Raw genomic sequence first — 25,164 nt, 5'->3', positions numbered from 1 at the left:
TTGTTCAATTATTCAATGACAAATGGATTGTGTGGATATCTTCTTTGGACACACATTACACAAGCGAGTCAACCCAAACTTTTACTCTCAACATGCTGAGAAGGATCTGGCACCTTGAGCACCTTGAGCCGACTGCACAATTGCGCAGATACTTCCCTGCAATGCTCGAAGTTTGGGAACCTCTGTCATAGACTCAATGTTGGGATTTAAGAACCAATAGCAAAATCTATAGTTTTACCCAGTCTTAGAAGTTACAGGCTTTAGGTAAAACCATGTAGACCATTATGAGATTGAAATGTCTCACCTGACCAGGTGAAATATGATTCTCTCTAGTGTACACAGATGAGTTCTGCTGAGCTGATCAATAACTGAATAAACACCCTGGACCACCTCACGGTTATCCTGTAGACCTACAACAATCAGCACAAACAAAAAAAACAGCATCCATAGAAATGACAGATAATCTGATTTCATCTTTTCAAAAGAAAAATGTCATTTATTTCGAATTCACTGACATGAAACAAATGAGCAGTTTTAGAATAACGTTAGACGTTCATACCCATAGCCCTGAGGAACTCCTCGTACAGTTCAAAGGTCATGAGGGGGTTCGGGAGATCACGCAGCCACTGTTTGAGAACGCTCGCTATGACGTGGATGTTGTAGTCGTCTAAATTCACGCTGCTCACATCTGTGACGAAGACAAACATTTGACACAATGAAAGCTGTTTGTGCTTTACACCGACAACTTAGTAAGCAGTCATTGGCTGCCAGTCAAGTTTGGACACTCCTACTCATTAAATATTTATATATTAAAATTAGGGCTGTCAATTTAGCACATTAGTGCGATTAATAATATAAAAATAACATGCAAAAAAAAATAAAATACATAATAACGAAATTAATCCTGCCCACTGACCCATAAGTAAATTCCGTAACGCAAATGGGCATATTTTTCTACCATCGGAGCATTTCAACCTTGAAGTACATGTTTTGATGAGCCACGTTAGCAGGGGGCAGTACGCGGGACGCGCACAGGACGCGTTCTTGACAGCTGGGCGAAGCACGCGACAGAATGCAGCGATCTTGTGATTTTCAGTTTCAACAACGTTTAACCTTGCACAGCGTTTATGACGATGAAAACCAGTGAGATGCTCCGAAAACGTCCATTGGACACATACGTGCATAAATCGACAGTTAAAATAGCACAGATGGACCGTAGGAACACGTCCTCTGAGAACAGATTGATTAAATTAATTGCTAAATTAATTGTTGTTGACTGTAGGATTGTTTAATGGTTTGGAAATAAAACCAAACCAAACTTTTAATTTTTTAATTTTTATTAACTGCCACAATAATACCGTACAATATATTTAATTGTGAATATTTGAATATAGTATTTTATATTTATAATTATTTTAATTACGCATTATTCACATTGAATTCACATTTATTTGGGGGCTGTTCTCAGCAAATATGAAAATTAATTAATCTGCACGTCATGCAATTATCTCGATAAACATTTTTTATTGACTGATGGCCCTAACAGATATTTAATTATTTATTTTTGGATTTTCTCCCATTTTTCTCCCCAATTTGGAATGCCCAATTCCCAATGCGCTCTAAGTCCTCGTGGTGGCGTAGTGACTCGCCTCAGTCCGGGTGGCGGAGGACGAATCTCAGTTGCCTCCGCGTTTGAGATCGTTAATCCGCACATCTTTTCACGTGGCTTGTTGAGTGCGTTACCACGGAGACCTAGTGCGTGTGGAGGCATCATGCTATTCTCTGCGGCACCCACACACAACTCACCACACACCCCACCGAGAGTGAGAACCACATTATAGTGACCACGAGGAGGTTACCCCATGTGACTCTACCCTCCCTAGCAACCGGGCCAATTTGGTTGCTTAGAAGACCTGGTTGGAGTCCTGGATACAAACTCGTGAACTCCAGGGGTGGTAGTCAGCATCTTTACTCACTAAGCTACTCATGCCCCCTATTAAATATTTTGTTGACATTTTGTAGTGACCAAAAAAGGTTAAACAAATCAAAACTATCTTATCGTTTAGTTTCCTCAAAGTAACCAACCTTTGAGAGAAACATTTCAGTCAAGGGTCTCCACGGTTTTCGAATCGATTCAAAACGCAGTGTTTTTAAAAACAATCCTTAAATAATTATTGAGAAGAGCATGCTATGGATTAAACTGTGTAAGTCGTCATTCCCAAATGAACATGTATAACATCACTGAGGACACCTACATTTCCTCCAAGGTAAATTAAAGCTAATAACTTATCATGAATGAATTTACGTATTGATTCAGTTCTTGGTAAAGGCGATGGTAATTAAAGAGTTCACAGCATCATAGTGATTGTGTTATGAGATGTTATGAGCAGTTCTGTTTAGTTACACTAAAGTTATCAGGTGCGTAATTTCTCTTTTCAAGTGACTGATAATCATTTGCCTCGATTCTGATTCACAGTCTCCACAGTTTTCAATCAAATTCCTGTGTAACAATTTCTTTTACAAAACACGTCAGATAAATATGCTTTACAATGTCACTCTTTATTCCAGCGCACATATGAATTTGATCAGTTCCTTTAAAGAGAATATTTAGCCAAAGAACGCGCCGTTCACGTCAATCTCCCATTCATTCCTATGGGAAGTTGTCAGAGCGAGCAATGGTAGCCAAGGGGGGCAGAGCTAAGCGAAGGGTCAATTTTGCATTTTTTAAAATGCATTTATAGGATTCTTACACTACCACTAATGTGTTTTAGGCAAGAAAAAGAAAGATAAAATACTTAAAGGGACAGTTCACCCAAAAATGAGAATTCTCTCATCATTTACTCACCCTCATGCCATCCCAGATGTGTCTGACTTTCTTTCTTCTGCAGAACACAAATGAAGATTTTTAGAAAAATATTTCATGGTGTCCAGAACTTTAAAGCTCCAAAAAGCACATAAAGACAGCATAGAAATAATCCCTGTGACTCCAGTGGTTTAATCCATGTCTTCAGAAGTGATATGATAGGTGTGGGTGAGAAACAGATCAATATTTAAGTCCTTTTTTACTATAAATCTCCACTTTCACTTTCAGCCACCTACTGGTCGGGGCTGGTCAAAGGTGGAGATTTAGAGTTAAATAATGATTTGTTTCTCACCCACACCTATCATATCACTTCAGAAGACATGGATTAAACCACTGGAGTCATATGGATTACTTATATGTTGTCTTTATGTGCTTTTTGGAGCTTTAAAGTTCTGGTCACCATTCACTTGCATTGTATGGACCTACAGAGCTGAAATATTCTTCTAAAAATCTTCACTTGTGTTCTGCAGAAGAAAGAAAGTCATACACATCTGGGATGACATGAGGGTGAGTAAATGATGAGAGAATTTTCATTTTTGGGTGAACTATCCCTTTAAGATTAAGAGATTAAGAGTTTATTGCACCAAAAGCAGTTTGAAAGGAAACACATTACATACATGTACAGTCTTCTTGGATTACAACAGGATACAATGTGCCAATAAAATATTTGAAAGCCGAGCATAACTACAAAAGTATTCCAATGTTCCATATTTCACTTTTAAAAATTCCATTATTTAAGATTGTATTTATTTGCATTACTTTTCCATGCAAATAAATCGATTATGGTCAACATGAACGATTCTCGATTCAAAAATGAAATTTCAAGATCACTGCATCGAGAAAACAAGTCAATCTTTAAACCCATATTTGACTGGCAACATAAGTTGGCATAGAAACACTATGTGGAATTTCATCCATGCGCTGTGCCAGACTAGCTCACCTGTGTCCAGTCCCAGTTTGAGTTCTTTGATTTTATTGGTGGATCCAGACTTCCTGTAGATTCCCTCGGTGTAGAGTCCATGCATCTCGATGTAGTTAATCAGTTTCTCCACCACCAATGGCACGGCTCGCTCATCACTCGTTAAACGAGATAACTCTACGCCGAACTGCCGTGAAGACAGCTCGGGGTCAAACTGAGCGTGCACACACACACACACACACACACACACACACACACACACACGAAGAAATGAATGACATGAAAATATGACAAATGTAACACAGTTTGAGGCATGAAGACAAAGGTCATTCAAAGACATGGAGTCACCGGCTATGTTTACATGTACACCAATGATCTGATTATTGCAATAATCAGAGTATAAGCAATAATCAGAATAAGATGTTTACATGATTTGGGGAAACCTTTTCAATCCAGTTTACATGCTACTTACCATTACTCTGATTATTCGCTGAGAAATGTGATGTTTTCATGCTTTTTTATAAAATAATATTACAAAAAACTTGTTGCAAATATGTCTCTTTAAATACAGCTTGGCATAAGGAAAATTAGTCAATCAGTTTGTCTTTTTGAATGATTTATTAAAAGAACCAGTTCATAAGAATCATTTTCAACTACACTGGATGTGCTGTCTGTTTTGATTCACTAAAAGAATCGGTTCATAAGAGTCACTTGTTTGAATCGGAACACACATGCTGGATGTTGTTGTGCTCCGCCCGCGAGGGCAAACTCATTTAGAAGACATACTTGCCATTTTTTTGCGGTGTACAGTCTTTTTATCTCACCAACATTCAATTAAGTCAGCAAACGGGGGCCAGCGTACTGATGCTGACTATCACCCCTGGAGTCGTGAGTTCGAAACCAGGGCGTGCTGAGTGACTCCAGCCAGGTCTCCTAAGCAACCAAATTGGCCCGGTTGCTAGGGAGGGTAGCGTCACATGGGATAGCCTCCTCGTGGTCGCTATAATGTGGTTCTCGCTCTCGGTGGGGCACGTGGTGAGTTGTGCGTGGATGCCACGGAGAATAGCGTGAAGCCTCCACACGCGCTACATCTCGGCGCACAACAAGCCACGTGATAAGATGCGCGGACTGATGGTCTCAGACACGGAGGCAACTGAGATTTGTCCTCCGCCACCTGGATTGAGGCGAGTCACTACACCACCATGAGGACCTAGAGCGCACTGGGAATTGGGCATTCCAAATTGGGTGAGAAAAAAAAAGCGTAACATCATCCGTCTGCAGCACTGGCGCAAGCGCACTTTGGTCAGAGTGGAAGAAATGCGATTAACGCGTTTACATGCCAGTATAAAGTGATTAAAATAGGAGTCCTCCACATATCTCTGTGATTATCATTACTCTGATTATTAACGTAATCGCAATATTCTGTTTACATGAGCAACAGTTTAATCGCAGTGTTGCCTTAATCGCATTACGTGGGTGCATGTAAATGTAGCCACAGACAGCTGATGACATCACAGAAAGTTCATTCAAAGTGCTCTTACCTTTTTACTGCATTTAGTGGTGATCCTCAGGCAGCACTTCCTGTGACACGCGTAACGACAGACTGCGAACAATGACAAAGAAACACATTTAGCATTCACTGCTCGAGCACACTATGAGAATAATAGAGAGAAAGAGAAACAGGAGAAAGCAGCAGTTACTGATCATGTCCAGATGAAACGGGATGAATTTACAGGAAGACAAAATCAGATTATGTTGCTCTCTGACAGTCAGACAGACACTTAGTGTCTCACTTTACATTCCCGAGAGTCAGTAAATTCTTTTGATTCTTGGTGGGGTTTTTTTTCTCCATTTTTCTCCCCAATTTGGAATGCCCAATTCCCAATGCGCTCTAAGTCCTCGTGGTGGCGTAGTGACTCGCCTCAATCTGGGTGGCGGAGGACGAACCTCAGTTGCCTCCGCATCTGAGACCATCAATCCGCGCATCTTATCACATGGCTTGTTGAGCGCGTTACCGTGGAGACGTAGCGCATGTGGAGGCTTCACGCTATTCTACGCAGCATCCACGCACAACTCACCACGCGCCCCACCGAGAGCGAGAACCACATTATAGCGACCACGAGGAGGTTACCCCATGTGACTCTACCCTCCCTAGCAACTGGGCCAATTTGGTTGCTTAGGAGACCTGGCTGGAGTCTCTCAGCACACCCTGGATTCGAACTCACAACTTCAGGTGTGGTAGTCAGCGTCAATACGCGCTGAGCTACCCAGGCCCCCGATTCTTGGTGTTATACTGGGATACTTTGAAATACAGCTTTTTAAGTATATTGGGGGGATATGTTTAGTTGTCATGACAACAGTAATAGTATTTAATACATTTATTTTGTATTGTGACAAAAATAGTATTTTCTGAAAGTATGCTGGTTCCTGTAGCCCAACACCAGGGTTTGATTCCTAGATAACACAAATACTGATCAAATGTATGAAAAAAAAAAAGTGTCTGCCAAATGCATCAATATAAATAAATATAAAAATGATTGATGGAATTGAGTCTTGACACATTTCATGAGATTCACCTACTGCTGTAATTTTCTACATGAAAACACTCTTGCTTCAGTCCCGTATTGTGATATTGCATTACATAAGTGAAAAAGAGTCATTTCCTGGACTCACTAGTCACAGGCTGAGAGAGTTAAGCCCTATTCACACCAAATTTGTGACAAATTTGCAAAACGAACTGCTGACAAAGGTCTTAATCTGCTTCAAACAGAAGCTATTCTTTAATATCTTTCAAAGATTCAATGCCATAAACTTTGCAAGCTTTGACAATTATTTTATCCCCTTTTCTCCCCAATTTGGAATGCCCAATTCCCACTACTTAGTAGGTCCTCATGGTGGCACGGTTACTCACCTCAATCCGGGTGGTGGAGGACAAGTCTCAGTTGCCTCCACTCCTGAGACTGTCAATCCACGCATCTTATCACGTGACTCGTTGTGCATGACACCGCGGAGACTCACAGCATGTGGAGGCTCATGCTACTCTCCACGATCCACGCACCCGGTGTGAACAGTGCCATAGGAATGCATTGTTCTTAATCAAAAACTTGTTCAGAACATTCGCATCGAAGAAAGGGGCTTGGTGTGAATAGGCCTTTAGACTTAAGAGTTAAACTCACGTTTGCAGACGCACGCTTTGTCCATCATCCAGATGAGTGATGAACAGAACTCGCAGTATGTCGGGATGCTGTACTGAGTGGATTTAAAGATGTGACCCATGTGCTCCTCAACCTGCAGAGGGCAGCAGAGAGCTGTATTCAGTATAGCATACTGCATACTACACAGTGTGTACTGCCTATTAATAACATTTTTAACCCAATGTGTTAAGATGTCTTAACTTCTGGCAGTTCAATCAAATAGTCAAGAAAGAGATGTTGAAAATCATCAAACGGCTTACAGTGTCTGATTCCTTTTTCCGTCTCTTCTTCCTCTCAGGTTTGGGAGCCTGAAAAAGATGAAGATTCATAAGCAGAATGTTAAAGGAGTTTTTAAAGAGGATGAATGTTCGTGGACCCAGAGAAAGAGGCTTTACCTTACTGATGGTTACATCCATGGGCTTGTATTCAGTCATGAACTCATCGAGGAAGACTTTAAACGTGTTGACCCAGACTTTAACTGGCGACTCGCTCCAATCTCTCTGCTCCAGACGCATGCTCTTTTCTAGAATGTGCTCGAACAGAGCGTAGAGATCTTTATAACGAATACTTCTGCCATCGTCCATCTGAAAGCAAGAGGGAAACAGCATTTTGTGCATAAGAAATAGCTTTCAGGAATACCTCAAAGACATGACAAAATGTTACATTTCAGAAACTCACGGCGAGTGCAGTTGAATAAGAGTTGAAGATATTGAGGCGAAATTCTTTCAAGGCTTTCTTAAACACCACGTCCACCGGTGTGTCCTTCTGTCCATCCTCAGCATCCAGATCATTGATCTACCAAACCGATATCAGCAATATTTACATATCGGAAAATCAGTCCAGTATTGGAAAATTCTACCGGACATCATTCACGAAGTTCTACTCATCACCCGCTCTTTACATGTTCGTTTACTAGATATTTCAGCTAATTAGACAAACTTTGTAGTTCTCTCACCTCCATTTAATAAATTATGTAAACTCAATGTAATAATTTATGCAAGAATGGCTTAAGAGCAATTTAAACAGATACTTGTTTAAAAAACGATTACGTAAATGATGGCGACAATTCTATTGTAGCGTAAAACCATTCTTTGAGAGGACCACTCTCATATACATTTTGTGTAAAACCATTCTTGCATAAACCGAATGTGACAGCCAATAAGTGCATGAAAAAAAAACTTTTGGGGTTAGGTTAGGGTTTGGCACAAAAAAACGTGCCAAATGCATGTGGGTCCATAGACCAATCCTTTGGCAACGTCACCGCTCACGTCAAACACGGAAGTGGTGGACAAAAAAAATGACATTTTGGTATACAATGGGATTGGTCTATTTATTCATAATATGACCTGAAAATCACATGACTAAGCTTGCTTCACTCTCCTAGCCTTTTTTATTTTTTATTTTCTCCCCTTTCTCCCCAGTTTGGAATGCCCAATTCCCAAAGCGCTGTAAGTCCTCGTGGTGGCGTAGTGACTCGCCTCAATCCGGGTGGCGGAGGACGAACCTCAGTTGCCTCCGCGTCTGAGACCATCAATCCACGCATCTTATCACGTGACTTGTTGAGCGCGTTACCGTGGATACCTAGCGCATGTGGAGGCTTCATGCTATTCTATGCAGCATCCACGCACAGCTCACCACGCGCCCCACCGAGAGCGAGAACCACATTATAGCGACCACAAGGAGGTTACCCCATGTGACTCTACCCTCCCTAGCAACCGGGCTAATTTGGTTGCTTAGGAGACATGGCTGGAGTCACTCAGCACGCCCTGGATTCAAACTCGCGACTCCAGGGGTGGTAGTCGGCATCAATACTCGCTGAGCTACCCAGGCCCCTCTCCTAGCCTTCTTAAAGCCTTTGGTAACACATAAGTTGAACTGCAAAAAACACAAGGACACCTTCTTCATGAGGAAGTCGTTCATGCTGCGGTAGTCGGACGTGCTGGAGAGAATGTGGAGCGAATCGTTCTGGCACACAGAAGATTCTAGAGAAACACTGCTGATTTTCACACTGCGTCTCCTGTTCATCGACATCAAGCCCATCATTGGCTCGCGGTTCTCTTTACTGTCCCGTCCGTGCTCAGAGAGTCCAGTATGCTGAGGGCTGCCTGGAGGAGATCCTGAGAAAGAAACAACATTACAAACAGGCACATGCGGAGAGAAAGATGATATAAGAATGTAGACGTCACGCACCATGTCTGCTGTCTGTGAGCTCAGGGTCAGCAGAGCGCCCCCTGGTGGACATCTTCTTATCTCCATGCTTGTTTTTGCTCCAGAACCGCATTTTGCCCCTGACCCTGTAGAGGAAATGACGAATATGTGGGTGAATCTCATAAAACCTTAAAGAAATTAAGCACATTAAAACCCCAAAACTGCCATTACTCCTAAAACAGGCTTCATTTTCTTTATGCAAAATGTAATTGTGTATACTCTGTATTGCGTGAAATTAGAGTATGAAACAATACAAGTACAATATGACAATTAAACAGGATTGTAAAAATACCCTGACTCTGACCTGCTGTCTGTGTGGGACAAAGACTTCCTGAGCGAGTCCATCTTCCCCAGATCTCCTGAGGACATGGTCTTCTGGATCCTCTTCTGCTCCTTCTGAGACGACTGAGACTGGGAACCGAAAGCAGAATCCAATCATTCCAGCATTTATCAAGTATCTCAGAGCAGAAGAGCTCATTTAGGCTCAGTTTAAACAACCGTACTGAAAACTGATACCATACTGGACTCACATTTCACCAACCCAGTTAACAACTGAAAAAATTAGGGAAAATATAAGAGACAGTGTGAACAAGAGTAGGAGTAAATGAGAGACAGTCCTGTTCGTGTTAATGGTAGTTGCATGCATGAGTTGCAAACAGTAAACTTGAAAGGCTCTAACCAATCCTAAAAAGTCCTTGATGTTAGAAGTGAACCAAAAATTGAAGCCCGTCATGTTTCAAGATCAGAGAGAAGTTCATCCACCAAAATCCACATAAAGAAAGAGTCTTCAGATTGTGTTTAAACCATAGCAGTGATACGCAGTAGACTCTTCCAGACAGTGCAATTAAGGTTTATTAGTCTTGTTTGATCTAGAAAATTGGGTCAGATTAGGTTGGAATAATGACCCAAAGAGGGGTCAACATTTGTGGTCAGTCATAAGCAGGCCTTGCACACCGATCAAACATTGATTGTGCTTTCTGCACTGCTATTTTAACTAACAGCAAAGATGCAGCATCGTGTCAGTTCTCAGTCACCAACAACATGATGTGCTATTCGCAGACAATTCAGATTGTAGGTCGTGATTTATAATGTTCTAGAGACAGATGGTCTTTACTGGCATCTGCTGGAGAACATTGTGTGGTTGGATCAGTGTGCAAAGCTCCATTCGGGAGAGAACACAGACGGTTCCCGGTCTCATTTTTACCATCTCGGAGTCACTGTGGCAGGCCGGGTCAGGGGAATCAAGGGATTCTTGGAAGGGTAGTGTGCGAGAGAGTACAGGCGTATACTCAAATTCGTTATCATCTTCATCGTCTGAGTCGACCTCAGTGCTACAGGCACGGGTCAGGAAATCAGAGCGTGTCCCTGCCATACGAGCTTTCTTTTTACGACCCACTCTGGTCACCTGATTGTTCATGATGTCAAAAAGATTACACACTTCTTCTTTGTTTTTACAATGCATACAAAGCCAGAATAAAAAATAAAACATAACAGGGTACTGGTAAAAATTCTACGAACAACCACGGGAGTATAAATGTGTTTTGTTGTCCACTCGTTTGCGCTCACCTCTCTATTCTTTAACGATCTGAATCCTGCTTCTCTTTGGAGAGCCAGAGAACGTTCCTGATTCACAAGATCTTTATCTGACCTGAAAAACACACAGACATGTAAATGCACACATTCGTATTGATCAGCCCCTCTAATTCTCATTAATGCAATGCATCTTTTTTTTGCCCAATTCCCAATGCGCTCTAAGTCCTCGTAGTGGCGTAGTGACTCGCCTCAATCCGGGTGGCGGAGGACGAATCTCAGTTGCCTCCGTGTCTGAGACCGTCAATCTGCGCATCTTATCACGTGGCTTGTCGAGCGCGTTACCGCGGAGACCTAGTGCGTGTGGAGGCTTCACGCTATTCTCCGCGGCATCCACGCACAACTCACCACGCGCCCCACCGAGAGCGAGAACCACATTATAGTGACCACGAGGAGGTTACCCCATGTGACTCTACCCTCCCTAGCAACCGGGCCAATTTGGTTGCTTAGGAGGCCTGGCTGGAGTCACTCAGCACGCGCAATGCATCTTAACATTTTACATTGTTAGATATTTTCACTATTTTCAATGGTGATTCTCATAAATATAACTATAACTATAATACAATCTTTTTTTAATTTATTAAAGTAAAAATGCCTAAAGCTGATATTTTATTTAAATTAGCTTATAGACAGTACAAAAATACTACCATGATGTATAAATACACCACCATATATACAAATATATATATATTTTCTTTTTAAATTCTTCTGCATTAGACATTTTTGGGAGAAATTAACCTATTTTTAATGATCCTAATATGATTTGATTTCAGGCTAAAATTATGGGTGACATGTTCCTGACCGGTTTCATGAGATTCACTATGTACAGTATAATTTCTGTGTCACTATTTCTATTACAGTTATAGCCATAGTAATAGAGCGCAACAGTTCTCGCCCACTTTATCAGCCATCACTGGAAGTATTTTTTCGATACATTTTTTTCCATAGGGACTTCATAAAATCCTTCAGAATAAAGTTGTGCACCATGAATCAAACCAACCAGCTCTGAGATTAATCACAACAATGCAAACTTTGATTTGATCTAAAACAGTATTTAAAAAATCTGGCAAAGATACAAGACTGTGTTCACTGTCCTTTTCTGCATATCGCTGCCCCCTTCGGCATATCGCGGCGACGTTTTATGGCCCGTTCTGCATAACACGGTGGCCCATTTCAGCTTATCGCGGACCATTCGGCCCCACTTCGTGGCCGGCCCACTGGGAAAAGTCCCGGGTCTCCCTATGGCCTGTCCGCTCCTGGCTTTAGAGCACCTTGTGTCTTATCTCTTCTCCGGACGGCCACTGATGATCACATGAGCAATTGACCGCTCGCGCTCTTATCTCGAGTGAAACGCGCTCAGAGCAGAGTACAGCTGAGAACTCATTGCGTGGCCACTACTGCAATAAAATGCTGTAATTGTGGGGAAACTGATTTGGGGAAACCGTTATTTTCTATAAAATAAACAGTGCTACTTTACTAGAATCATTGTTTAGTTGGGGACGTAGCATGCAGAAAACATTGACGTTGAAGTCGTCTAGTCAATATTGCTTTATTTGCGTATGAGGCCGTGAGGAAACTGAATGTAGTCGTACAGTATGATGTTACTTTAATCCTGTAATATTTGGATTGTTTGACTGATTTAGGTCCCATGGTCATGGAAACCTGGACCATGGATGCGCTCTATAGTGCTAACATAAGGAATAGTTTACAAATACTGAAATAAATAAAACGATGAGTGGAAGTAAAATTCTAAACTCACTTGGAGAAGGTGAGTCGGCTGCGTTTGGGAGAGAAGGCCAGATTCGTGGTTTTCTCCTTCATACTGATACTGATGCTCTGAATCACCGTCTTCTGAGCTTGAACTTCCTTTCTAGGCTCTGATGTCACTTCCTGTACCGACACTGCCCCTCTCTGTTCCAACTGGAGGGGTTTGGAAGTGGTCGAAGACAAAGTGACAAGGCCATGATTGGTTTGAGGTTCTGGGCTCAGGTTTGGATGATCTAAATAGGGCACTCCATTCCATCTGTCTTCTGAGAGTGTTTCCTGGTGGGCACCAGTTGGCATCTCCTCAGCTTCCTTTTCCAGTATTTGAAGAGCTTCCATGCTGGTTTGGTCTACTGGGTTCTCCTTCTGCATGCTGATGATGACCAGCACTGATTCCTTCTTCTCCCTCTTGGTGCCCATTGGCATCCGTGGAGAAGTTCTGACCGGACAGCTGTCTTCATCTGGAATGTAGAAGCGAGGCTTGGAGGACGTTGGGCTTCGCTGAAATGGACTGGACGGCTCTTCGCTATGGTTCACCTCCACTGGCTTGGATTTGTCAGAAGCAGACATCTCTTGCGGAGGAGGAAGTTCAGATGTCACGAACTCCTCGTTGTGAAAGCCAAGGAGCTCAAAGCTTTCTTGGCTATCTGGAGACACCTGAGGCGAGGAAGGGAGTCGTTTGGTAAGAGGGTTTTGAGAGGTGAGTGCGTTGTCCGTTACTTCAGTCTGGTCCGTGCCGGTCAATGAACCAGACCGGACTTTAAGCAGTTGTAAACTGAAAGTGGCCTGTTCGAGTTCTCGTTTCCTCCTGCTCTCTCGTTTGTTGCGGCTCTTCAGCGTGCTGTCGTCCACGGTTCTTGAAGGTTCGGCAGATTGCTTTTCTCGTACCTCCTCGAACTTCTCCTCAGCCTGTGGCAGCTCTACGTCTGGTTCAGATTCTTGTTTGTCCAGGTGAGTGGCCTGGACTTCGGTTGTGTTTTGAGGAACACATAAACTTGATGTCATTGTGTTTGGAGCCACATTGTTTTCAAGGGTTTTCCTTTTAAATCGCTGCTCTCTCAGAAAGCGGCACCTTAGGAAATTAGCAGTAACATAAGAAGTAAAAATCAGCTAAAAAGACTCCTCAGACACACAAGGACAATTGTTCCAAAAGAAACCAATGCAAGAATTTTTAGTTGAATTTCCACATATCTTATATATAGTATACGTCAAGCTTTCTCTTATGAATCAGCCAACGTGGAAGTAAACTATAGCAAGTTTAACAGATGAACAGGATGATTTGGATATTGTCAATTGGGTGAACTGCTAAAATTATGCAAGTTGTGTGTCTATTAAAATGAAAATGCGCATGTGTAGCTTATGTGTTGTGTCTGACAGCCAGTTGTGTCTCATGAAATTTCAGTGAGAACGTAATTAATCCTGTTCTAGATATATGCTGTCATAACGCCCAGACCTAGAATTCACCTCTGTCGTGCCTGATGCCCCCTGCAGGCCGCCTGTAGGGTGACGGCCGCCCTGCACTGGTGCTGATATCTCTGTCTATGTGTCCTCCAGGCCGTTTGTATGAGTCCTGCTGCTCTCTCTCGCGTCTGCATGTATCTCCTCCAGTGTCTCTGTATGAGCGTCACGGCTTTCTTCTGTAGCAGATAGAGTCGTCTCGCTCTGTAGCCCCTCCATGCTGCCTGAAGACACACTACTGCCCCCTGCTGGAGCTCCAACTCACGCGCACTCTCGTCAGCATGAGTTAGCATACATGCACGCCACCAACGCTATATTGGCACAGAGAAAGACATAGAGAGATACTGCTCCGTTGTATAATGCACATATTGGCAAATTTAGTACAGTTGGCCATCCGGTTATTCCATACATACAGAAAATTCATATTACGTACTTATAGACAAAAGGAAGAGCTGCCACATGTCTGTGTCTTTGTGAAAATAAATCAAGAATCGCATGATTTGCCTATAAAACCTCTGACATCAAAGTAGCTTTGTCTTTTGAAAGACGCATCTCAGCCTATAGGATGTCACTGGTAAACATTGTTTTGTAACCATTCTGCGCAGACTTCACAGATGTGGCTTCTTTCAACAGATCCTGTTATCCGCTGAAAATTTGCTTTGGCAGCCGATAAATCTGCAACGGATGACTTGGGGAAAATAGAGAAAGGCCTTTGAGTATTTCACAGATATCAAAACATTCCCTTAACACGTCATAAAACAGCGTCAGTTTGAAAACCTTCACGTCTTTCAAGTCTGCTGTACAAAGTGTTAAGAATGAATATCTGTAGTTTATGCAAACACTCAGGATGGTTTATTTGAGTAAGAACAGGAAGGACAAACTTCAAGGGTGCTCTCTGAGTCCCTGTCTCTCAGTCCCATACCGGCTACTCGCTGAAAATGATTCGGCTTGTTTTTATTCAGTCTAATGAATGTTTTGGGCAGGTTTTCCTATGAGGAGAGTCAATTCTCTTTCCCAGCAGAAATAAGAATAGATAAGGGGGCACAGCATTGGGACAGAACTGTACAATGGTCATTTATCTTCCAGTTGAAGTTCTACATTTAGTTCTAGTTAAATTCTGGTAAATAAAATAGATCATTGTCTCAAACTCCTCTTCAAGTTCTTTAATTGAGGTAAAATCACTGTGACTGTGTCCTCTCTTGGCTCATTGCTTTATTTTAATGCTACACAATGAGTTGTCAATGGCAGCTTTTTATAACGCATTCATGATCATTCATGTACCTGTATGACCCTCGCAGCTCGTCTCTGGCAGCAGAAACGTTTTCTCTCCTGCTGAGCTCTGAACTTCTGCTGTAAACAAACGATTCTCCTCAAAACCTCCTGATGAAGTTCATCCTGCAGCCTCTGACGTAGATGCTCCCGCAAAAACACCTACAGAGAGAAAAACAAAAGAGAATGAACAAATGAAAGCAAGAAAGAACAAATTAACAAAGAAACAAAGCAAGAACCAGTGAAAGAACAAACGATAACTAACGAAAGGAAAGAGCAAATGACAGAAAATGAATGAAAAATACTAAACAAAAACTAAAAAACCAAACAAACAATAGAAAACAAAAAGAACAAATGAAGAATGCAGGGAATAAAGAAAGAATATAAGAAAGCACAAAAGACAAAACAAACAGACAGAATGAAGAACAAGAGAAACTGAACAAATGAAATAAAAAAGAACAATGACGAAGGAACGTGTGAAAAAACAAATCAAAGACAGAGCAAACAAACGATAACAAACAAACGAAGGAAAGAGCAAACAAAAGAAATGAAAGTAAAATAAAACTAATTAAAATTGAGGTAACAAAGGAAAAACAAAGAACAAACTAAGAATGCAAGGACCAAAGAAAGAATAAAAGGAAGAAAAGACGTTGTAACGTTCGAAACAAAACAAATATTAGGAGAAAACAAACTCTCTCTTTGTTTTGCTAACAAAAGAGAGAAACAGAGAGAATGAACAAATGAAAGCAAAAAAGAAATGCACAATGAAATAATGAACACATGAACTAAACAAATCAAAGACAGAGCAGACAAACGATAACAAACAAACGATAACAAACAAATGATGGAAAGAGCAAACAAAAGAAAATGAATGTAAAATAAACAAATGAAAAATTTAGCAAGCAAAAGAAAACAAAGAACAAATGAAGAATGCAAGGACCAAAGAAAGAATAAAAGGAAGAACATTCGTTGTAACGTTCAAAAGAAAGACCAAACAAATATCAGGAGAAAAGACAAGACAAACAGACAAAAGTACAAACAAAAGAGAGAAACAGAGAGAATGAACAAATGAAAGCAAAAAAGAGAGAACAAATGCACAATGAAATAATGAAGGAACACATGAACAAAACAAATGAAAGACAGAACAAACAAATGATAGTGAACAAATGAAGGAAAGAGCAAACAAAAGAAAATGAATGTAAAATAAACAAATGAAAAATTTAGCAGGCAAAAGAAAACAAAGAACAAATGAAGAATGCAAGGAACAAAGAAAGAACATACACTGTTGTAAAGAAAGAAAAAATAAAGACCAAACAAATGTAAGGAGAAAAGAAAGTACAAAAGACAAAATAAACAAACAAAAGCAAGAACAAACAAAGGAGAAACAAAGAGAACGAACAGATGAAATAAAAACAGGAAGAACAAATGCACAATGAAATAATGAAGGAACACATGAACAAAACAAAAAGACAGAGCAAACAAACGATAGTGAACAAATTAAGGAAAGAGCAAACGAAAGAAATGAAAGTTAAATAAAACTAATTAAAATTGAGGAAACAAAAGAAAACAAAGAACAAACTAAGAATGCAAGGACCAAAGAAAGAATAAAAGGAAGAAAAGACGTTGTAACGTTCAAAACAAAACAAATATTAGGAGAAAAGACAGACAAACAGACAAAAGTGCAAACAAAAGAGAGAAACAGAGAGAATGAACAAATGAAAGCAAAAAAGAAAGAACAAATGCACAATGAAATAATGAACACATGAACAAAACAAATGAAAGACAGAGCAAACAAACAAGCGAGAACCTCAATGAACAAACAAATGAAAGAGCAAACAAAGATATGGAGAAAAAAAAAGACAAAAACAGACAAAAGGAAAAACAATGAAAGATAAAAAATTAGGATAGGTGAAAAATATTAATGATTAAACGATTAAAGGAAAAAGAACCAACAGAATGTATAAAAAAGGAAGGACAAATGAAAGAAAGCTGAAACGAATGAAAGAGAGATTGAACAAACAATAGAAAGACAAAGAATTTGAGAAAGACACAAACAAACAAAATACTTCAAGTATAGATCTCAGAATTCGTTTTACAGTGTCAAGAATCCACTTGTCGTAACATGCAGTTTTACAGGGAATAAAACCTTTTAAAGAAGGAAATGTTCGTTACCAAGGTTCTGCCCACTTGATACCCGTCTGACTCGAGGTTAGAAGTCTGCAGGAAGTCTTTGATGCCCCCCTGAGTGGCACAGAATCCAGCCGGTAATAGCACGTGGTAATGACGTGCAAAATCCTGAAAACAGACGAGGATTTCGTTCAAATGATCCACTCGGACTATATTGTACGTGTTTGTTTATCGGTGAATGTGTGCATTTCACTAACTTGAAAAGTGTATTTCACACTGTATCCAGACTGTCGTATTCTTACTGTCTCCAGCATGCCAGTGTAGCGCAGCTGTCGCAATACATGCGCGTCACTGAAACGCAGCGGAAGCTACAAAAGAGCAACAAATCAAATCAAACTTCTATCAAACACACACAACACAACTCTTCAAGTGATGCAGTCAAACTTGCTGTATATGAACAGAAATATGAACTGTACCTTGTCTGCATTTGACCGGATGCATTTCACAAAGTATGGCTCTGCTTGTCCCAGTGTCTCCATCAGTTTGTTCAAAGACACCTGTATCACAGAAGTCAATATTACAGCACTGATAAACTCGATTAAGGCCAAATAAATGTAGCGACGCTTCACTGAGGAAACAGCACAAATAGCCAATTTCATCTCAATGTAAAAACTGGTGCATTGAATTGTTCGCACCTCCAGTAACATTTGTGTCTTCCAACATATTTTGGAAAATTACAAAATCGCACCAAAATGATCAAATTGAGCCGAATCGAATTGCGACCAAATTTTCATATAGTAAAGAATCATCAAACCAAATCATTGTCAGAGCAAATATTTTGGGCAACTAAACTCACAGTGTCAAATTATGAATTAGCACGTATTAAAATGATTTTTGCCCCGGTTAAGCGAGTTCTCACGTTGAACTGGGCGCTGATACTGGGCGGCTTCTTCTTCTTGTGTAGATGCAACAGGGATTTGGTGATGCGGTCGTGAAGCGTCAAACTGCTCAGATACTTCAACGATTTCACGTCCAACAGATGCTGCAGATGCAACAGAACAGCTTTGCTGAGTTAGTTAGTTAAACCGTTGGGATGTTTATAGCAAGATGCCTGAATAATAACACATAATGATCATTATTAATCATGTGACTGACCTTGCATGCATGTGCATGTTAGCATAAGATTATGATGATATGATTTTTGGGGCAGCGTGCAATGGACTTAAGACCGTCCTTAACGAAAACACTGCATTAACATGTGGCCGTATCAGGGGAAAGTTATGTAAGATGATGAAAATCGAGAGGGATGTTTACCTTCGGGAGACTGAGTTTCGTCTTCAAGTTCTTGTTTCGCCTTTGGAGGATAGAAGAAGTTGAGAAAAGATGAATACAACGTTAAACACAGAGTGAAACGAACTTATAACTCGTGTTCTCACTAACATCAGGATGCCTTGAGCTCTCTCCAGAAGTTTGTTATTCATGCTGTTTACGAAAATTCCCTCCTCTTCATGGGAGAAAGAGGAGACTCGTTCCGATCTCGAGCTATGAACGTGACAGCCCAAGAATCCATCCCGGACATCCTTCAATTTCTCACTGAGCGTGTTGGTGCCCTGAAGATCTGACAGAGGAGTGCGTGGATTTTTCCGGCTGATACACGAATCTGTCAAAAGAGAGCGAGTCCTCAAATACATACAGCCTGAAAGGTGATGTGTATAATTGTTTTTCGATGTTAAAATAATTTCTAGCAGCTGTGAACTACAACCGACAGGACAGCATTTATGCAAAAAAACACGGATGACACAGGCGCTCAAACCAGATCAATAAAAGAAATTGCTGGTATCGGCAAAAAAACATCCAAATTATTTTGCAGAGCTTGTCTTTCCCATTTTTGAGTTGGGGATCCATTTGCCGTTCGCTCCACATGAAACACTGAATGCTTGGATTAGTTAGAATGGTTTCGATTAGCGTCTTACTGCGTTTGTCGTCTTTGCATCGCTGAAGGATCTCAAGGCTCCGCTGGTGAACGGGGTGATGCAGGAAACTAAAGCTGTCCACACTTTTCTGGTTCTGAACTGGAGAATCAGAGCCTAGAGATCAGAGAGAGTGTGTAAATGTAGTGAAACGTCTCAGCGATGTTTATTTTATACATGAAAAAGGTCAATAATAAATATTTAAAGAAAGTAAATATTTTATTTGATATTATTTTAGACATTAAAATTATATAAAAAATATAAAATGTAATAAAACACTATTTTTTGCAAGTATTTATGTTTATTAGGGCTGCCGATTTAATTAATTGCAGTTAATCGCATTAATAAATATTTCCTGAGAAAGGCCTTCAAATAACAATAATTCAGTATATAATGTTTAAATATTGTGCGTAATATTTGTAATATTTTTTTACACATTCATTTTTAATATAATTAATGGCACTGAATTAATGCCCTAATATTTATGTTTTTATTTTTTATTTTATTTATGAAATATTAATTTTAAAAATAAATATATTTCATTTACTATAAATCATAAAATAAGCATAAATAAATACAATAAATTATCATAATAATATTTATTATAATAACAACTAATAATAACAATAAATATATATTTGCTTTAATAAAAAAAATAAATGAAAGTGTGAATAAAAATACCAAGGAAATGACTTGGATTAAGTGTGCTTGTTGTCACCGCAGGACAAAGCGGCCGCAGTGAGTAAATGTGTGCGAGTTATGACACACACACACACACACAGAGTCATGTTAGCATCTAAAACACATGCCTCTCCTCTGTCTCCGTGGATGCATATTTAATTATTCCAGAATTCCTCTGGAACATTCACATGGTCTCTTTGGCAATGAATAATTGAGTTGCATCATGGGTTGTTAATGCATGCTAACGTAATTGTGTGACGTGTCTGAGAGCATTTGAGCCTCACAGCTGCATTACAGGACGTCAGTGCACACATTATAGAACCTGCATTTCAATGTTGCTTTTTGGTGATTTTAGGAGCTTTACAGTCTATATGGAAAAACGCTGCATGCACATTCTGCTAAGCATCTCCTTTTGTGTTCGATGGAAGAAAGTCATACAAGTTCAGGGTGATTACATGAGCCAGTTTTCATTTCAGATATAAACTCGCCTGTCTTTTTCTCCTTGTATCTTCTCCCCGCCTCTCGGAAGGCCACGACGGCTCTAAAATATGCCCGGATCACGGCCCAGCGGAACGTGGCGACGGGATCGATTCCCATCAGACTGCAGATAAACGCATTCCGACTGCTCTTCAACAGCGCCACGATATCCGGACGCATGTGATCGGTGTTCTTCTCCCTAAAATCCTGCATGACAAATCACAAACATATGAGTAATTGTATTGAACTGAAGCAGTTTGTGTGTTTACAGGATATTACAGTATCAGTATGCATTAAAACACACACACACACACACACACACACACACACGAACGCCTGTCCTGATTGTTTATGTGAAGCAGCTGTTGTTATATGTAGTTGATATGGTCACATCAGTTTCTAAACTTTCCAGTAAACACAAATAACACAGACAGACCACCTGTCCCGGCACATCACCATCTGCTTAATATGTGCAGAAAATGTGTGGCATTTAGGTTTAACAGTTCCTGCCAAACATGTGCTCCAAATGCACTCACAGCTGGAGGCCAATCCAACCAATCAGATTAAACCGCAGAATTAGGTCACTGGAAGTGGTCTATGCGTGTGATGTGTATACAGCACATACGCTCAGTTAATCACACACATGGCACCAACGGGAAACCAATATGACAACGATCTGATCTGTAATGATGATTTAATTTCCCTGAAAACAGTCGATTCTTACCTTGACGCCATATTTCACCTTCCCAGCGTAGTGTCGTATGATGAACGCCGGCTCCATGACGGCAGGAAACTCAATGTAGCTGTTTCCTTCGTGCTGTCGCTTAAACTTGTCCAGCAGAGTTTGATTCGACGCCTGAGGAAAACTACAAACCAACAAAAAAACAAAAGCTGGACACGAGCTCTTAGTATAATAATTTAGACATTTAAAGGAATATTCCGGGTTCGGTACAAGTTCAGCTCAATCGACAGCATTTGTGGAATAATGTTGATTACCACAAAAATAAATTTCAACTCGTTCCTACTTTTCTTTAAAAAAAGCACAAATATGTGTTCCAGTGAGACACTTACAATGGAAGTCAATGGGGCCAATTTTTGGAGGGTTTAAAGGCAGAAATGTGACGCTTATAATTTTATAAATGCACTTACATTAATTCTTCTGTTAAAACTGGTGTATTATATGAACTGTGAAGTTGTTTTACAGTCCTTTTATGGTTATGGCGTTACATCGTCATGGCAACAAAGTTGTAAAATGTCTATCTTTCCACAGATGTGTTTAGTAAGTGATTTTATGACAGTAAAATCATGTTAACACACATATTGTTTATGTCTTGAGTCTATACTTTTGAAACAGTGAGTATTTTAATGTTTACAGATTGACCCCATTGACTTCCATTGTAAGTGTCTCACTGGAACACACATTTGTGCTTTATTAAAGAAAAGGAGGAACGAGTCAAAATACATTTTTGTGGTAATCAATATTATGCCACAAATGCTGTCGACTGAAAATACATATTTTTTTAAATTATTATTTTTACTCATTAATTCAACCTATTATTTTATTAATAATTTAACATTTACAATTATAATCATTTTTTTGGTAAATAAATAATGATAAAATATTTTTCATTTAATAAGCATTTTTTTCCTTGTTTGCTAAATGGTACTGACAAATAACTTCTCATCATATTCTGTCATATTTAACATGCTTTGGCTTAGATGAGGTTAACGTGTGAGACACACTTGCACTCTTCGTCCAGCAGGTGGAGTAGTGCTGTGGGTTTTTTGCTGATCAGGTTGATACAGGCCGTGTTATCGATATAATCGATCATGTGCCAGCTGATGCCCTCTGATCGATACTCCTCCTGAATGAATCAACATCACACAAATATCAGATAAGTTCAACTCAAGCAAACCCTGCTCAACAGTTCACTATAAACAAACAATACCTATTAACAATACAAAATATATATTATTAGATTGTTCTATAGAAGTTTAGAATATTGCATTAGGAAATGTCAACACGAATCATTTTATTTTTTTTTTTGCAGTGTGGCGAGCAGGGCGGGGCCGAGCAGCGTCTGGGCAGAGCAAGGCCGAGAAGATAAGTGGTGAACGAGTTCCACCCGTGTGCCACACCGGTCTCGCGTTCCAGTGAGGGGCGGTGGGAGTATTTAAGAAGAGTAGACAGCGGCATACTGGGGGAGAGAGAGATGCATGAAGTTGTGTGTGTGCCGAAACCCGGAATTGGAGGAAGACACGCCGTCGGAGAGCCCTCGCCGCTGACGGAGGATCGCGACGCCGAGGAGACGATCAATCCGGTGGTACTGGAGCGGTTCATCAGCAGGCTACCAGAAGGGACGGCTTAGGGTTCCAGTGCCATCGCCCGGCATCGCTGAGGACCGCTGTGCAGCTGTCCGATGACTGAATAGCGCCGTGGTCGGTAACCGGAGTTTTTTTTCTTTCTCTCTCTCGGGCTCTCCCACTCTCTTTCCCTCTCCCCTCTCCCTCCCCTCATCCTACTCATGTTCCCAGGAGGTGGGGAAGACCAGCCGGCGGAAGGACGGCCGAAAGGGCAACACCTCCCCTCCAGGGGGGGGGGGGAGTGAGTCAGGCCGGTTGGTTCCCCAGCCTGAATCAGGTGTTGGGGGTATGTGATGAGGAGGAGGGCAGGGCTGGGCCGTTAGGATGGACGCCTGGCACTGAGTTACCGCAATCAGCCGGGAGAGGGATAAAGAGCAGCCAGAGATGCCATTTCGAGAGAGAGAGGTGCACGCAGCCGCCAAATGTGTGCATTCCACCTGTTGGACTGAAAAGTCATCAGAATGAGAGAGCAAACGGAGCTGTGCGTGCATTATGGTTTTGTTATGCTGAAAAGCAGTTTTATGTTGTGTTGAATTAAAAGTCTTTTGGTTGTAAACCCGGTTCCCACTTCAAAATGTAGGTCAACAGAATTGCAACTGTTTTATTTGGCAACTTTTTAACTAAGCAATATCACATGAGCAAGATAGTAGTTGCACTGGAATTCACTGAATGCGATTAAGAAGCAAGTAAACATTCAGTAACATTTTATGACACAATATGCTCATTTATTTGATGCATTTTTGCTCCGTCAGTGGAAACAGTTTGGATACAGTGTTGCGAACCAATAAAATAAAATTTGTTTCAAATCAGAAGTTTATACACATACCATATTGAAATTGATAACCACTATTATTACTGGCAAACAGTGACTCTGACCTGTGCAAACAGCTCTGAGATTTATAATCTGTCAGATTACACTGAAGTGAGAGGGGTGCTGTACAGCACTTGTCATCTTAGCTCAGCGTGTCGATCTTTCGCTAATCATGAGCAGAGTAGCGTGCAGAAATGGACAAATGTTGGAGCGTTTGGCGGCGAGAGTGTAAATATTGGACTCGAGCCCTGGGCACTACAGCGGGGAGTTTTGAATATTTGATTTGGCCACCGTTCAAAGTATAAACACCAACTTAAGATAAGAGTCCGGGTGGGAATGGATGAAACGTTGTTCCATTTAACTAACATAGCGCTGTACCCTTGTGACTGTCGCTGCCGACTCAGCCGAATAGCAGTATAACAAAGACATTCGACACTACACATAAAGATACAGGGGATCCTTAACACGCCAGCCCAGCCCGTACTTAAAGTGAACAGTTTATGTTAGCTAGGCACTGAGTTCATGCACAAGCTGATTTAAAAAGGCAGCGTTCTTCTCCCTCTCACAAAACATACATGTACTGTGTGCTTGTAAATTTCATGTACCGCATTAAGAAAACATTCAGACAGACAGAGAGAGAGAGTTCATAAGTTAAGGCTAGGGTGTACTTTGTTTTTGCGTGCCGTTCCATCTCGTGCACGGTTTTGTACTCAGCCTTTCAAAGTATACTCGTTTGACCGTGAGCTCGGACAGATGAGTTCGCAAAATGCACACTATGACTGCTTTGTGATACTCTTTAGCACAGTCAACGACAGGTGTAGGCGCCTGTGATGCGCAAATACACGGACTGTCCGCGCGTCCTGTGCTGATGACGAAATTTGCGTCACGTGTAGCGCAAGTGGAAAACGTATAAGTATACTTACATTTTTTTTTTTTTAATCAAATTAGTTACATGATGTGGCCATTATTTGAACAACAGAGAAAGGCCCTAAAATAAAGATACTTTACATTTATTCATTTGGCAGACACTTTTATCCAAAGCGACTTCCAAAAAGAGGAAGAATAGAACACAAGCGATTCATCTTAAGGAGACAATAGTACGAAAAGTGCTGCAATACAAAGTTTCAGTTGCATCAGAAAAATACTATCCAAGACAGAGATTAGAGTGCAACAAGTATAATATATGGCAGATGCTATTTGCACACATATTTAACCCTTGTGTGACCTTCAGGACATTTTTGTCTTTTTCATTTTTGTTTTTTTCGATCATTTTGGCTGTGTTAATGCCAACGGCATAAATTTTATATTTCATAAATGATATTTCAACCTCAGTTCCTATAATACATCTATAATACACTGTGTACACAAAATAGTTACACTCAGGACCTTCAGGAAAAAAATGTCCCCATTGAAACCCATTAAAACTGCAATATTTGATCCCAGTGCCATTAAAACATAAAATCATGAAT

At 40.6% G+C, this 25,164-nt stretch overlaps 1 protein-coding gene across 4 annotated transcripts in view; it reads right to left on the bottom strand.

Annotated features, from left to right (window-relative positions):
- The window catches only part of LOC127437096 (unconventional myosin-IXAb-like), a 90,371-nt gene that overhangs the window by 12,301 nt on the left and 52,906 nt on the right, over positions 1-25,164 (bottom strand). For 3 of the 4 annotated variants that reach the window (XM_051691757.1, XM_051691758.1, XM_051691759.1), the window contains exons 12-37: positions 22,264-22,385; positions 21,245-21,386; positions 20,532-20,727; positions 19,366-19,479; positions 18,833-19,052; positions 18,707-18,746; positions 18,312-18,434; positions 17,869-17,949; positions 17,650-17,760; positions 17,438-17,560; positions 15,278-15,427; positions 14,003-14,307; positions 12,534-13,610; positions 10,751-10,832; positions 10,389-10,589; positions 9,489-9,595; positions 9,167-9,270; positions 8,873-9,093; positions 7,655-7,771; positions 7,372-7,560; positions 7,237-7,284; positions 6,959-7,070; positions 5,324-5,385; positions 3,804-3,996; positions 560-688; positions 305-410 (exon numbers count right to left, since the gene is read on the bottom strand). In XM_051691757.1, coding sequence (XP_051547717.1) covers positions 305-410; positions 560-688; positions 3,804-3,996; positions 5,324-5,385; positions 6,959-7,070; positions 7,237-7,284; positions 7,372-7,560; positions 7,655-7,771; positions 8,873-9,093; positions 9,167-9,270; positions 9,489-9,595; positions 10,389-10,589; positions 10,751-10,832; positions 12,534-13,610; positions 14,003-14,307; positions 15,278-15,427; positions 17,438-17,560; positions 17,650-17,760; positions 17,869-17,949; positions 18,312-18,434; positions 18,707-18,746; positions 18,833-19,052; positions 19,366-19,479; positions 20,532-20,727; positions 21,245-21,386; positions 22,264-22,385 — 4,475 coding nt within the window. The remainder of the gene's footprint in view (positions 1-304; positions 411-559; positions 689-3,803; positions 3,997-5,323; positions 5,386-6,958; positions 7,071-7,236; positions 7,285-7,371; positions 7,561-7,654; positions 7,772-8,872; positions 9,094-9,166; positions 9,271-9,488; positions 9,596-10,388; positions 10,590-10,750; positions 10,833-12,533; positions 13,611-14,002; positions 14,308-15,277; positions 15,428-17,437; positions 17,561-17,649; positions 17,761-17,868; positions 17,950-18,311; positions 18,435-18,706; positions 18,747-18,832; positions 19,053-19,365; positions 19,480-20,531; positions 20,728-21,244; positions 21,387-22,263; positions 22,386-25,164) is intronic. The other variant, XM_051691760.1, reaches the window with a different exon arrangement.

The sequence above is a fragment of the Myxocyprinus asiaticus genome, chromosome 48 (genome assembly GCF_019703515.2).
Source record: "Myxocyprinus asiaticus isolate MX2 ecotype Aquarium Trade chromosome 48, UBuf_Myxa_2, whole genome shotgun sequence".
NCBI lineage: Eukaryota > Metazoa > Chordata > Actinopteri > Cypriniformes > Catostomidae > Myxocyprinus > Myxocyprinus asiaticus.
The sequence above is the reverse complement of the archived record's forward strand: the minus strand, read 5'-3'. Positions and strand labels throughout refer to the sequence as shown.